At 36.6% G+C, this 15,637-nt stretch overlaps 1 protein-coding gene across 1 annotated transcript; it reads left to right on the top strand.

Moving 5' to 3' along the window:
• Positions 1-438: 438 nt before the first annotated feature.
• Positions 439-11,103, top strand: LOC148654701 (tetraspanin-8-like). The gene is made up of 9 exons (XM_088644551.1): positions 439-642; positions 2,985-3,050; positions 4,407-4,529; positions 5,173-5,247; positions 5,774-5,869; positions 6,212-6,340; positions 8,037-8,090; positions 8,720-8,803; positions 10,488-11,103. The coding sequence occupies exons 1-9, from the start codon at positions 583-585 to the stop codon at positions 10,605-10,607; spliced, it is 807 nt and encodes a 268-aa protein (XP_088500677.1). The 5' UTR covers positions 439-582; the 3' UTR covers positions 10,608-11,103.
• The last annotated feature ends 4,534 nt before the right edge of the window (positions 11,104-15,637 follow it).

Consider the following 15,637-nt stretch of genomic DNA (forward strand, 5'->3'; position numbering starts at 1 on the left):
AGCTACAGTAGTATTGTGTTACTTAACGCATTAACATCACACACTGTATAAAGAACCGAGTTGTTTTTAGGTAAGACTCTTTGAGATCTAATCAAGACATTTTAGAATGTCTTAGTAATGATGTATCCACACTGGCCTAAATGTTTCAGTGATTGCACGCTGGACCACCGTCTTGCTTCATTTTCTTAACGTAATTCCTTGTTTCCTTGGCTTCCATGCATTAATGATATTTTATGTCCAAAGATTTACAACGTTTTGGCGACGTTTTAATATCTAAAACAAGCAAATTGTGTTGCTTTTAAATCTGAATTTAAAGTATCTTATATTTGGTAAATGCACACAAAGCACTACAACAGCCTCGCACAAATTAGACTAAAACATTGATATCACAGGGACAGCGAGTACGCACGAAATGTACTAGTAGTACCGCCCACATTGAAGCAACAAGTCAGACTACAGTTCCTCGATAATCCTCTGATCACTAGAATTCTTGTTTCACTCCTCGCAGCGAAGAAGCGAAACTTTGGAAAAACGCCACAGCGAAACCTTTAAAGATATACTTTTCCAGCTTTTGAAAAAAAAATGGCGAAAGTCAGCATTTATTTGAAAAGTTTGCTGATCATCTTCAACGTCTTTTTCTGGGTAAGGTAGTTCAGTTATCAAAATTAAAGATCATGACCATGTAATGTAAAATAATGTTTGTGTTACAGTATGTATTAGAGCTTAGGCAGAACCAACGGCCCGTTTAGTCTCTAAAAAATTACCTTTGGAGGTACTGCGCCATGGTTTGGGGTTTATTTGGCTAATTTGTTAAAAATGCGACGTAGTTCTTAACCTTTTAATAATGTATAAAGACTTGACAATAAAGCAGGGAGAACCCCGGTGCTTGATAAAAAGAGCCTCAGCGCTCAACTTTTTAACAGTGTTGAAAAGAAACTACAACAAACGCCAAAAAAAGTGTGCGTATGGAACACAAATTAATAGTTCATTTCTAATGTCGCATGTCAAAGGGGAAGATTTAGTTTATTTTCTGCATTGAGCTGTTTATCACATTGAGAATATAATTTGAAAATTGTATTTATAATCATCATTACTCATGGATCGTTCCTTGCAATATCACGTGATATCTTTGTTTCTTACCATCTCTAAATGTTAACGATTATCCTGGCCAACGTTACCTAAAACGTTTGAACTGATCCAATTATACTTTAACTTTATTAAACTCTGTGATGATCAACGTGGAAACAAAAAAGTAATTTGGGTACTGAATCATAAGTAAATATGAAAGTACTCAGAGAAGTGCTGATAAAAATGAAAGTGAATGTGGACAGGTGCGACGACATGTGAAACTTGTTTGCTCTAGCTAATGTGAGAGGAATATTATCATGGAATAGGTACAGTACAGTACTGTATGTGCACTTTTGACTACCGGTGCTGAAATCCAGCGGTTTTAATAGTCAAGAACAACAATGATGATGATAAGTTGCGACTTCAAAGCAACAAACGAAAAATAAACATTCGAACCGAAATGTTTCCATGTGAATTGCAAACTACAAAACACTTTAAAGGCATTTAAAATCAACAGTCGTGTTTGTAGAAAGATGAAACTGCAAAATCCCAAACACTGGACAAGATATAGATACTTTTAACAATGTGACTTTCAAAGGTTAATTTAATTATCTTTATAGAGCAAAGAAGGCCGAGCTTTGACACAATCCAACTGGCAAAGCACATCCTCCAAAGCACCAAGTTCACATTCATAAACTAATGCAATTTAAGGGGACGTGCATACAGTATTAGAGCCCACAACCCCACCCAGAGTCAGTTTCAGGTCCAAATTCAAATATAATGTAAATCACCTTGCATTTTATCACATTGTATTACATGACCAGTCAAATGACTTTATCTACAGTATGTGTGAAACTTCTGAAATCATAGCGTGAATATCCCCATATCATGTTTTTAATGTATCCATACATTAAGGAGTTATAGAAAGACACAAATGTCTCCTACTGCTGTTTCACAAAATTGAGTTTTGTGGGTCCGTCTTTTCCAGAGCACAGAAATGGATCTTAATCTTGCAAAAAAGTGAAACGTGAAGAAAGGTGAACAGTCAAAATGTTGTTTCTTCTTTCTACATTTCAATGTGGAATTAACCTTTACATTGGCCCTTTGTAACCAATGCATGCTTTCGGAGTTCCTCACTTGAACCATAACCTTACAAATAAGACTCATTTATCATTTTCTCATAAAATATACGATCATACTCGGGACTAAATAGATTTTAGTTTACTCCTTATGCCAAAGAGTGTATAAAATAAAATAAGAGATTTGTTTTGCCGAAAGAATAACCAGAAAGGAAAAAAAATATTTTCATAGCTAAAAGACTACAGTCCCTTTTTTAAATTCTGAGATTATCTTCAGTGCTCAGATTACTTTAAAGGTTTCTGTAGTTTGATCTGGAGAGGAGGAAACCACTTCCTGTGCAATTTCATTGTTGTCAGAAGATAAGATGGGCACCTTTTGAGAGTGTGTGGAGTTTTATTTATGCTGTGTTGGTGACCTAACTTTTTACTCTACCATCCCAAAAAAGGTTGTCTTACTTATCTCCCAAGAATGGTTTGGACATTTTTTAATGTTTCTTCTCTTTTTAGCTCCCTCATTAAACTAAATATAAGAGAAAGAGGCAGCTGGAGTGCTCCAATGAGACTCCAGCACAAACTCTCTCACATTATCTGACTTTGAAGATCAGAAATACTGATATGTGAAGTTAATCTCTTGCTACTAAAAATATAAGAAAATTCAAGTGTAAAAGAGAAACCTTAACTCTGCAAAGTGTTTCCTGTGAGGTGTTTTCTTAAAGGGAGAAAGTAAAAACCAGGAAATTTGCTTCATGTGCAACGTTTCCTTGACCTGCTGCATTTAAAAAGGCACTACTTTTAAATTTGTCCTGACTAGTGAAGTTGCCCTGTCTTGTCTTTCAGGTTTGTGGATGCATCATATTTGGACTTGTGCTACTTGCAACAAGATTCTACCCTGAAGTTGAAAAGGTAAAATTAGACTGGGTAAAAAAAACTTCATAAAGCTGAAGAGTAAGATAAGATAAAATCCCTTTATTAGCCATATACAATTTCTTGCATTAGGAATTCGTCTTTTTGTATACCCCAGCTCTTTCTCCATGAGACACACAGACAGGGAGAGAAGTTTGGGGTCAGAGCGCAGGGTCAGCCATTGTACAGCGCCCTTGGAGCAGTTGGGGTTAAGGACGTTGCTCAGGGGCCCAACAGAGTTCCTCTGCCGTCTGCAGGATTTGAACTGGTAACCTTCCAGCCACAGGCACAGAGCCACCACTCCGCCCCGTAAGTAAAGGGGAGGGTGTGGTCACATTGGGAATTTCTGAATTGAAATTTGTCCAGATCAGTTGATAGTCTTACTCTTAAAAAAGGCCTTTGACCTTTTTTTAATTACCATAAGCAGTCAGAATCTCAAATAGGAATCTCATCCAAAGAATGGCACCTCCATATGCACAGTGTCTTCTAAGAGCATATTGTTTGTTAGTTTGGAGTTTCTGGTCTGGTGGGAAGAGTAGAGGAAGGTTTCTGCCCCACTCTAACCAGTAACAAGACCCACATTAAAAATCTCCTATTCAGCTAATAAGCAGACATGATCTTTCTGTGAAGACCTGCTCAGTAGCTTCAGAGTGGTTGACGTGTTGGTATTTTTATCCTATTAGCCTCTGTTTGCTTGTTTATTTTATATATATTGGAGCCCATTAAAAGTGCTGTGTTATCATCCAAATTTCAAACAGTTTAGGAAATGTAAATTTTTTTTAATGTGTTTATCTCAAAATCTACAAATCTAACTACATCACTGCTAAGAATCTGTCATTTTAGGCCAGAGCAGAAATGATGTTAAGTACTGTACACTATTCATGTCTCTTAGTTGTGATACATTGGCCTTCAGATGGGTACATTACGCATGCTTTTAGGTTATTCTGAATTCCGATGAAAATAATGTTTTTTCCAAGGGGTTGTAAGAATTTTACATTTTAGAAAGAGCTTATAACACCTCTGTATTAAAGCCTTTGCACCATACTTGTGGAAATTTCTAAGGTGAACCTAGGAAGTGCACACAGTAGCTCTGCATGTGGTTTATGTTCTGAAAAATGAAAATTAGAGTACAAAAAAGGTAGCATGTGGCTTACTAAATAGGAGGAACTCTCTTCATTGTGAGCATCACAACATGGTGCGCTGTCTGTTTTCTTCTTTACTTCCTTGATTTTAGTTGTTTCTTGTTCACAGTGCCTTCTGTTTTGTATTCTGAGCTGCAGGATTGAGAGGTTGGGTGCAAACTAGTATTAGCAGACATCCAGTGTTTTTAATGAATTATTTTTTTGTTTCTTGTAGGTGGATGGAAAAGACGTCACTCGTGGGAGTCTGTTATTGTTGGTAGTTGCTGCCGTAACCATGGGGATTTCTTTTCTTGGAGTATTTGGCGCTTATAAAGAAAAGAAGTGGGCACTCCTAGTGGTATGTGTCTTCAAATTAATTAACATGCACAAAATGTGCACCCTGAGGTTAAGAAATGTCTGTTTCTTGAATTGTATGATTTCAAAGCATGAGATACAAGAGTAAATCTTATTTGGTAATATTGTGTTCTTCCTGTTTGCATCACTGCAAATCAAACTTTTAACTCTCTATACTGTTGAATTCATTATATTTTATCATATTCCTGGTGAATATCTAATAAGAAATAGCAGTGGCATAATTTGGGAATATTTGGAAGAATCGACTTGATATAGGTGTTATTGCCTTTTATGTAAAGGAAATAGTTTTAAGGTTCTTCCGGTGTGTTTTATAATAAATTATTCTGATTTAATGCAGCAAGGTGGTGCAGTGGTTAGCATTTCTGCCCCACACAGATGGACCTGGGGTGCTACAGTATCTGCATTGAATTTGTATGTTCTCCCCATGTTAGCAACACCTAGTGGAAGGTTAATTGGCTTTGGGGAAAACTGGCACTTGTATGACTGTATGCGAATCTGTGTTTATGTCTCTCTGCCCTGCGATGAAGTGGTTAGAAAATGGATGGGTGAAACTTGGACTTGGAAGTCGCTACAATCATTTCATAAAAATGTTTCAAGTGCTCGTGTCTGATGAACTCCGTCTATAGTTTTTCATAGGAACATTAATAGGCTTCATCATCGTTTTGATTGGAGCAGTGCCACTGGCTGTTTACAAGCCACAGGTAAAATTGATCCCTCTTCGTATTTTTATTCATTTATAATTGCAAGTAGATAAATGCCATAAAAGCTGGGCCGTGCAGAAATCTGTGCTACTTTTTTTAAGTCCTCAGACTAATGTTGAAGTAATAGGAACTGTTGTTGCTATTTAAGTCATTGTTTCTTCCACTTTCCTCAGGGCTGTCTCACATACTTTCTGTATCCCTGGCTTTAACTAAAACCTTTGGAAAAAATCTAAAATCATCATTTTATAGGGAAGTATCAATGGTTTTCAGTCCGCAATTGAGAGGAGGAACTGGATATTATTACATGGAATCATTAGTACTTAGAATATTTATTTTCTCATTATAAAAAATGTAACTTTTAATGATCTTTTGAGAATTAAGAAGTATAGTTTGTAGAATTGTTGTTAAGATTCTCATTCTGCTATTTTTCCAGTTAAGGAGGCAGGATTTAAAACATGCTTAGAATTGCTTCTGAGAGTATATTGCATTGAAATCATGTCATTTAATGACTTCATTGTATTTCAAGGTGCTTAATAACATTGAGGAAGTATTCAGTGAATTACCTCCATTGGATGAAGTCGATTCTGAATACCAAACAACTATGGAAGTATTTCAGAGAGAGGTACTTTTATATTTAGCTGTCTGCTGTAGAACTGTATTGTAAAATTACCAGCACTACCCCCCCTTTCCTTCAATAAAGACCAGCCTCCCCATATCATGTTTTTGTATGTACCAGTAAACTTTTTTTTAAAGGTACTTAAATGTAAATAAAACAGAGTTCATTGATAGTCTGGGGCCTGAAATAAGCAGGATTTCTTCTCCAGAGCATTCACCAGAGAATTCACAGGAATTCACGGAAACTGCTATAGTGCTTTTAAAGCCAAGCGTAAGCTGACCCGTACAGTCTATTCTCTAGTCCTGCTCTGTATGATTCACTTTTCTAAGAACCAAACTGTTTCTGCAGGTTCACTGTTGTGGAATGTTGAATGGTTACCAAGACTGGGGGCAGAAAGTCCCAGATTCCTGTCGCTGCCCTCCATTCTACCAGTACAAGGACTGTGTGAGCGTTCCAGTTTCACCAAAGAATAAATGGGTATGTACTGTATAGAACGTGCCAGTTATAGAGTCATATTTCTTTTTTTCCCAGTTAGCACCTGGAATGATTAATGGGGTTTGCTAGAGTTTCATAAACTCCATTGTCTTAGCAGTAATCATTGTACTGCTAATAGATTTCAGGAAACCAACATATGTACACTGTGATAAGCTAAAAAAAATGTTATTTTATTAAACAGTGCATTAATACTCCATAACAGATACTGTAAATCAAACAAAACCAAACTAAGCTCTAACTACTTCTCATGTCTATCAGTAGCCCAACTAAGGGATACCCTTATCTTACCGTCACTAAACCTCTTTCTCTAAAGTCATTTACGCTCATGTCCATAGTCTCAATGGTCGGTGTCTTCTTTGCTTCCACTCTTCCTGGTGCAGCACATAACAGAAAATCTGCTATCTAAGAGAGCTTTTCTTCTGGAAGACTCCACTTTTGATTTTTAATGGCTGCTTGACCAGTTGTTTTCCAGCAATTAGTCAGGTGACCAAGGATGGCAGATCATTCTCCAGGGCCTTCTGGCAAATGCGTCTCCGCCATCATCCTCTTAAATATTGTACAGGTTCCATTCAAATGTCCCACTGAAAGACTTCAATAAAATGTGGAATGAAAAAATATATTTTTGCTAGCATTTTAAAATTCAATGTTTCAAAAGTGAGTGTTGTAAACATCATATGAACAACACAAGCAGGTATGTGTAGAGGCATAATAAGGCAACAAATAAGTATGAATCTAACCTAATTGACTCACTTAACTGAACTATGAGTATTTTGACTTGGTAGAATCAATAGGATTTGATCAGTGGACTCAATCAGTATCGCTTAGGAGTTTATTTGAGATGCTTCAAAAGCTCCTTAGTCTTCATGGTTCGTTTTGCTTTAAATTCACTACTTGCCCAAGGAATCTCAGAGATAATTGTTTTCATTTTTCAGTTTATAATTGTGATTTTTCCATTTTTCCTTCAGATTAATTTCCTTTTTGGTTTTTGCTTGAATGTGTTGAGTAGGTAGAAATTGCTACTTTAATGTGCCCAGACTTTAAAAGTGCTTTAAAGCACCAAAATGTGAAAACTGTACAAGAGCCTGAATAGCTCTTAAGGGAGCACAAAGATGGCTAAGCACTGCTGGTATTGTTCTGAGTAGAGCTGACCAGAGATTGCTACATACTGTACTGTATGCATGACTCCTGAGACTTGCCGGGCACTTGCATTCTAACAGTAAAATCGGTGAGAGAAGCATCTCTCTTTTCTGTCATTACTAATTTCCATAGTACTGGCCCGCAGCATTGTGGAGATTTCAGAGTGTCAAAAGATAAATGAGTCTGACACGTGAGCATGTTGTAGGGATATGTGTATTATCATCCTTATTCTCTTCATATGGTATAGGAGTTGATGTGGTAAGCAAAGCACAGCTAATTCCAGGTTTGTTAAGTATAAAATATTATTGTTGATTGCACATAAAATGTGGGTTGTCTTCTGAGACCTAATATTTTCTTGGAATATTTGGTTACATATTTCTTTTTATCCAATAAAATTAGTCACAGTGTATCCAGTTGTTTTATTAATGAATACATTTTGTCTGCCTTCATGTTCGTCATGCCATTTATTGTAAGATTGTATTTAAATTGAATCTGTTTTAGCTAATACAGTTCATGTTTAAACTTGTTTGACGTGTTCCAGGGAATGATGAAGTATCTTGATGTTTCTGGTTCTTCTGTGCTGGTGTATAAACAGGTAAAATTATTCCTCTCATTGCTGTCACAGTACTGATTAAACAAGATACATTCCTGTTATGATTCCTTCCACATCTAAGAAAAGTCTTTCCAGTCTGCAAAATAGCAGGCTCATCATGTAATATTGAGCTCCGATACCTGACGTTAAGCTTGATTGAGTGAATAGAAACTTGAGTCAAATGTGAAATTGGGGGAAAATTTGCTGTTCATTTCACATCCTTGCTAAGATGGTTTTGATTACTGTTTTTGGTAAGAGGAATGGGGGGGGGGGGGGGAATAAGATTTTAACCTGTGAATTTAAAACAGTTCTTAAACTTCAGTACACACATTGGTGGTTATAAACAAATGTTAATGTTATGTTTTCATTGGCATGAAAATTATCATGAATGATCATGTTTTCATTCAGTATTTAATTTAACAAGTTTTTAAAGAAAAAATATTAAAAAGACAAAAAAAAGTAAATCCTAGTTTTAAGAGCAATCTCTAGTTGCAGTAGGTTTCATTTCCTAAAGTCTATAGAATTTTAAAATTATTTAAGATCTATATACAGTATACAGTAGGTTACCAAATCTAAATGTTTAGAACCATCCATTTGTTTAATATAAAGTGATAACTGTTTGTTCTTTTTAGCCGTGTGGTCCCATTGTTCTCACTTACATGAGGAAAGTGTTTGATATATCTCTTGGAATAACCTTTGGATTAGCAATCAGTGCGGTAAGCTATTTTTTCTTATTAGTATTGAGGAATCCAGAATAAATGCTTTTAACAACTTATCTCCTACAGATCAAGGTGCATATTCCGTGCATGTCGGCAGGAAACGCATAGCAGGTGCTGTCCGTTCATGGTTACTCATAATGACTATGCGGAACTTGTTGCATCCTGTTTTATGAACCCTGAGGTCTGGCAAAATGCCATATGAGAAGGTGTTTTTTTCTGTTAGACCAGCATAAGAACGTAAAGTAATGAGTCTGCAGTTATCAAGTCATTTGATGTATGTGCTAATACTTTGTTTGTTACACTGTATAAAAAGACTAACTTTATAACCATTCGAGACTGGCTGTGGCAAGCTACCCCCCCCCAACGTATGCATGCGTAATAAATGACCTTTCTTTCACCAACATCAGGACTCTGTCATTTTAAATGATACTACACTCTATTTAAACAAATGAACTGGAAAATTATAACCTATACAGATTTAATGGTTTTAACTAGGAAAAACAGAATTGGTATGGAAAGTATTTAAATAGCAGATTCTTATGAAGTAACAATAAAAGTTCATGCCACTAATTTTAATAGTTGCCTTACTATATAATAGAACCAAATTAAAGGACACTGGGGCCTTACACTTAGTGGCCTTTGTAGATTATCAAATAAAACAATTTCAAATCTGGTTGCAAAAAACATTGTCTCCAACCTAAATTTTACAACAGTAGGAACTATTAATAAATCTTTTTCATTAAAGTTTCAGTAGAAATAAAGAACCTACACAGGCAGTAGATTCCTTCTCTTCACCAGCTTTTAGCCACTGATTTGAATTGAAAAACACTAGACATTCTGATGGTTTGTGTTAGCTCTGTCTATCTATAAAGACAGTTTAGTCTGATTTCTGTATCTTCTTCAAAACTATGACTTGCAAAAACAAGCTGTGCTTGAAGTGTGCTGTCTTCTATTACAAAGATTTTAAAGACGGTTTATGTAAACTGCAGTGTTTTCTATATTGCCCAAGAAACAATAAATGAATGTGTAATTAATGTGATCTACATATTCACAGTATTTGTATGAGTCACAGCATACTGTATTTAATAGTAATGTGGTGGTAAAATGTCCAAAACAATGAATTTGCAGGGCTTCATTCAAACTGAGAGTTGCATGTTGGAGTACAGTATATCTGGTACAAATGTGTATTGAACGTTCTCAATTATTGCATTACTGTAAGAAGGAGTCTGAGTTTTACAGCCCAGTTGTTGGCTTTTGTCTCCAGATGGGAGCAGTTAACGTGGGCTAATGTCCAGTTTTACAGGTGGTTGTATTTGACCTACAATTTGTCTCTAGTTTGATCAGTAGAAACATTTGCAACAATTTGCACAGTAATCTTTCTTACTGATTGGTCTTGGTTTCAGACCACCTGTATGCATAGTACAGAGAGGTCAAACATTAAAAACCTGATAAGGTTTTTGTCTGACATATGTTCTTTGTGTTCAGGAACAAACAGGTCTTCTTCAATAAGTTAATACCTTCCAAACGTTAAGGTCTGATCATTATTGTATTATAGTGAGATATCTCCTATACTAAATTAATGTTAATCACACATATTATATAATTTGACTTGGGTATAGTACTGTACTGTATGTAATTTTCAATATGCTTTGACTAACAAGCTCCTTTTACTTTTTTCCAGTTCATTGGGATGGTGATGTCAATGACTATGTACTGTCAAATCAAAAGACCCTCAATTATTTTTAGTCTTGAACAAAGCCCTCCCAAGTACACGGAGCTGTACAGTACTGCAGAATACTAGCCTGCCTTTGGGAGTTTGTGATTAGGAAAACTGCTTGTGTTATGGTAATCTTGAATTTTGTTATGTGACCATTTAGCAAATGTTTAAATACTTTACAAGAATAATGTAAATAATGTGTCAAATATGTGGTTTTTATATGTTCTGAAAGTACGCATTTTTAAATTTTGTTTTCCTGCTGATAACTGAATTGGCACTGTATTGCGTTTAAGATGGTTTATTATGATTTATTATGATTGTGAAATAGTTAATTCTGAATCATGAGTACATACTCCTTATATTTAGAGTAATATAGCTTTACACTGATAAGAGATTTTTCCATTTGAATTCTTCTGATTAATGGCTTTTTTTAATGTTCTGCATTTTTCATACTCTACATCTAGCATTGAATGACAGCATTTATAGGTGAGAGTATTGTATTAGGTTATTTTTCATGCAATAGTAATGGTTTGTGGTACAGTATATGCATATTTACAAAAATAAAGTTATCTTTGTTGAATCACCTGATTTTATATTAGCTAGATTTTTACAAGCCATTTTTCCACATGGACTGCCAACAACCAACCTGGCTGTTTTAATGTACCCTATAATGATCCAGCAGTGGTATAGGAACAAGTAATAGGTTTATTCCATGCTGAAAAAAAGAAGAAAGAGAACACAATGTTTCGGCCGTGGAGCCTTCTTCAGGTGTGACACAGCTACCCACCTGAACTACAGCAGTGGTATAGCTGTGTATGAATAAACCCCTCCTCCAATTGAAGGAGGGTCTATCTTTAGTGTTGCTTAGAGCAACAGTGTTCAGCTTCAAATGCTGCAGTGCTGAGCAAGTTGTCTGCTGCTCGCTGGTGATTAGCCGTTGCTGGCGGGTTGTTTATTTCCACCTTACTGACTGGTATATAAAAGCAGGTGTGTTGGAAAGAGAGGAGACTTCTGAGCAGGTGAAAAGTGCCTTAAAAATGGAGAGGCAACGAGAGTGGGAAAAGTACTTGTTTAAGAGGATTGGGCAGGATTTGTTCAGATGTGTCCAGGGTATGTGCGAATTCCAGATATTCAAACTCAACTTCATCTTCAAACCATTTCCCAATTCCAAATCCATGAATATAAAAAGTAATGGGTTTTAACGAGGGGACTCTAATCAGAAAATAAAGCTGCCTAGGAGATATGTGCTGCCAAGGAGCAGGGTTGCTCTGCTGAACCCGATTTAAGAGGAGGTGTTAGTACGTGGAGAAGTGAGGCTGTGCTTGGCAAGATAGTAGTGCACTTTGTCCCTACAGATGAGAGAGGAGACTAGATGGTACAGGCTGAGTCTCGAGTACCCCTGCACCTTACTGTGAGCTGACAGGCAGGGGTCTCTGAGAAGTGACAGAGAATAACAGCCTCTTTCTGGCTGCTGCTGTGTCAGAGGTGCAAGTGTGGGTTACAGAGGTGTTCCTGGTCAAACAGGATCAGCCAATACAGTTAGTGATGAAAAACGTTACTGGTTGTTAGTGACGCTCTGGTGCATGAAGAAGAGTACTGTATGAGCAACAAATTGAGCTGAATTGATTTTATTGAGGATTGAGACTGGGTGACACATGATGTGTCTTATTGAATGTTGTAGGGCTTGCTTAGTGAAGTGAAGTTTAAGAATTGGGCAACACAGAGTTAATCGGATTGCGTACTCCATGTTTGATGAGAAGATCGGGTAACTTGTGTGAGTAGAATCAAGTGAAGAGCAATGAAGGAGAAGAATATTGTGCAGTATCTCTGAGAGGCGAACACTGTGAAAGAACTAGTATTCTGGAGGGGTCTGATAAATGAAAGACAAACCACTTAAAATATGAGAAAACTAAGTGACATGCTGGCAGTGAGGAAATTATGGTGACTTGTGAGCTGGTGTTGTCACAAACACATTATAATGTTAAGAACTTGGAGCAAAATGTTCACTCTCTTTCAGCATAGCTATTGATAATTTGGGATGATTTTGATTTTGGATGATATGGAAGGAATCATCTTATTTAAAAATGCCAGCTGAGTAAATATTGATGTAATGATTTATTTAATTTTTCAGTTTCTTAAATTGAAACCAACATAGGAGCCATCTCTCATTTCATACCAAGAAGTGGTCTTCTAGGATGAAAAAAATGCTCACATGTTCAGAGATGCTGGAGTTGTATCATGTGTGTTTTTTTAAATAATGTAATTGCTTAAAGGATTCTGGATTAAGAAAAGTCTCAATGCCATGATTTCAAGGTTTTCAAGAGTGTTCTAAAACCTCAGTTAGTTACAGGAGGGTCACATGTAAAGATAACATACTTTGTTTCTATAACTGGAGCACGTAAGATGTTCTGCAACACACTAGAACCAAAACTCTTATAGCCTGAACAATTTGCATACAAGGTCATAATATCACAAAAAATATATTGCCACTCTGGAACCACACTACACTACTGGGCTTAAAGATTAAAATTCATTTTAGTTTGTCAAAACCAATTGTAGTCTGTGAACTACTGAAGGTAGTCCAAGTGTATTCTAAAATACTTCAACATTACAGGCTGTTGCCTAGCTAATGTGTTTTCTGTTGAGAAAGAAACAAAATGGAAAATTCTCTTCTTGGGGCCTCCTGGCGACCAAAGCAGTTTCAAGGACAAATATGTTCTACTGGTAATGAATGTGATTCAAATAGAAATGTTATTTCTTTGTACTTTGTCTGCCCTCTGGTGGATCCTGTGTGTCTTGTTCTATGGATGTGGGACAGGAAAAGCTATTTTGAAACAACTCAATGTCCTGGTTTGACTATGACTGTATTGCTCAATGCTGTCCTTGCCTCTTCAAAAAATAGATATGTAAACCTCAGAGACAGTCTGAAGAAGAACCTTTCCAATATCGAAGTGAAAAAAAAAACTTAGATCTTGGTCTCTATAAATAACATCCTGCATGACATTTCATTGAAATTGAATTCTCAAACAGATTTGGTTTGAACTGGATTACCATCTAGTCACTTGGTGCCCACTTGTCCTGGTGAGAGATGCTCTTGGTGTGTCATGTTACTCCAGAAAGGATTACAACTCCTCCTGGGGATTTATCAAGCATTCCCTGGCATTCCAAACTATATTACTTCCAGCCTCAAGGTCACCATCTAATGAGACGTACCCAACTGAAACCTCCTTATCGAACAGATGAGCTTCTCCACCAAGGTGGATCAAGGTAAGAAGGTCTAACAACCCTGAAAGGAACTTCATTTTCACTGATTGTACCCACAATCCTGTCCTTTAGGCCATTGCTTGGTGTTTAGTGCTGTTGGTACTGTATGGACATAGGCTGACCTGTAAACCCAGAACTTCATCCAAGACCTCATAGTGCACTTGACCCCCCAGCGGTCTGAAGACAGCCAACAGTCCAACAGGAGACTTTAATCATACATTTCTAACCACTTCTTCCAATTCAGGGTCAAAGGGTAACAAAGCCTATCCCAGAAAGCCACTGGTGCAAGGCAGAATACACCCTGGATGGGACCCCAATTGCAAGACAGGGAGACACGCACACGCGCACGCACGCACCAGGAATAGTAAATTTACAAGTCTGTTTTTGGACTGTGGGAGGAAGCCGGAGCACCCGGAAGAAATCCACTCAAACATGCGGGCAGAACATAGAAACTCCACACGAAGCCCAGGTCAGGTATTGACCCCAGAGCCCCAGCGCTGTGACAGAGCAACGCTAATCATTTGCCTCCATGCTGCCCTAGACGTTAACCTACTGATTGAAAATGGTGTTTTTAAATACTGGAAGGAAGGTTAATCTGGTTAACTGGATTAACTGTTTAACTGGCAAAAGATGAATCTGGTGATTCACCTGTGCAGACATTTGTTTTTATTTTAAATCGACACCTTTAGTTGAATAAAACCATAACAAGTCGTATTGCTTCAATAATATTTTCATGAAGAGCTATCATACTCCAGACTATTCGGTTGCTGAAGGTTTTATTCCTAATAAATAGAAAACATTCGCTTGCATCTTGGAGCTGAAAATAGAACTGACAGCAGACACTCTATACCGCAGGTAGCCAGTACCTCTTTATTCAGCATGCACTCTACTGTGGGAGGATGCGGTGTGCACAAGTACTGTGCTAAAAGCAGAAGACTGAAAATGTTCAGACATTGTTTAAACTCAGGGGATCACAGGTAGAACATTGCTGTACGTTTGGGATGTGTGGGAGAACAGAAGTATAACAGGAAAACAAGTGGATTTATGTAACTTTGGTTTACACTTTAGGGCATACTGTATGCAGTTCCTGTACATGAATGCATTTGAAAAATCAAAGACATGGCAGCAGTTATATCTAAGATCTCATTATGTTTTAACATCAGAATCAAGAAAAAAATAGGAAAAACAGAAAATAGTGTGATGAGAAAATCCTTGTAAGATAACCACACTGATAAGGTTATTATGGTTTATTCAACATCAGACTAATGCCTTTGGTTAGGATTGCAGTTATCCTAGTCCAAGTATGAAATGATAAACGGTAAGAGTTGAAACATTTGAATATTAACAGTGGGAAAGTCTTTTGCTGGTCTGAATGATACCAGATACCAGATACATACTGTAAATGTCAGATTTAGCAATTTTGAAATCAAAACTATCAAATAGAAATACCTTACATTTTAGAATGTATAAAACATCTCAAATGTAGGAACAGTAAGTGTCATTAATATTTACTTAACATGATATCGTGAGTACAGGACTGACTTTGCTTTGAAGATCATAAGCAATGTGAGAATGTTTTAGTTTTACTTTATATATACAGTATAATTAGACTGAAGTGTAGAACATGCTACCCACTTTTGGAAGAATAATGAACAAATGCTTTTTGTTTACAGCTGATCAAAGACTATGTGCGATGCACATGTGAATGGAAATTAGAAATAAACATACACAAAAATGTAACTAAAATGTAAATTGGATAATTTAATGTAAAACCTTTTTTTAAATAAAAAAAGTAATTTTAATTGTTTTATTTTCTAACTGCTAAAGCAAGACATACAGTAAAAGGGTTT

This window comes from Lepisosteus platostomus, chromosome 9 (assembly GCF_059453375.1).
Source record: "Lepisosteus platostomus isolate fLepPlt1 chromosome 9, fLepPlt1.hap1, whole genome shotgun sequence".
Lineage (NCBI taxonomy): Eukaryota > Metazoa > Chordata > Actinopteri > Semionotiformes > Lepisosteidae > Lepisosteus > Lepisosteus platostomus.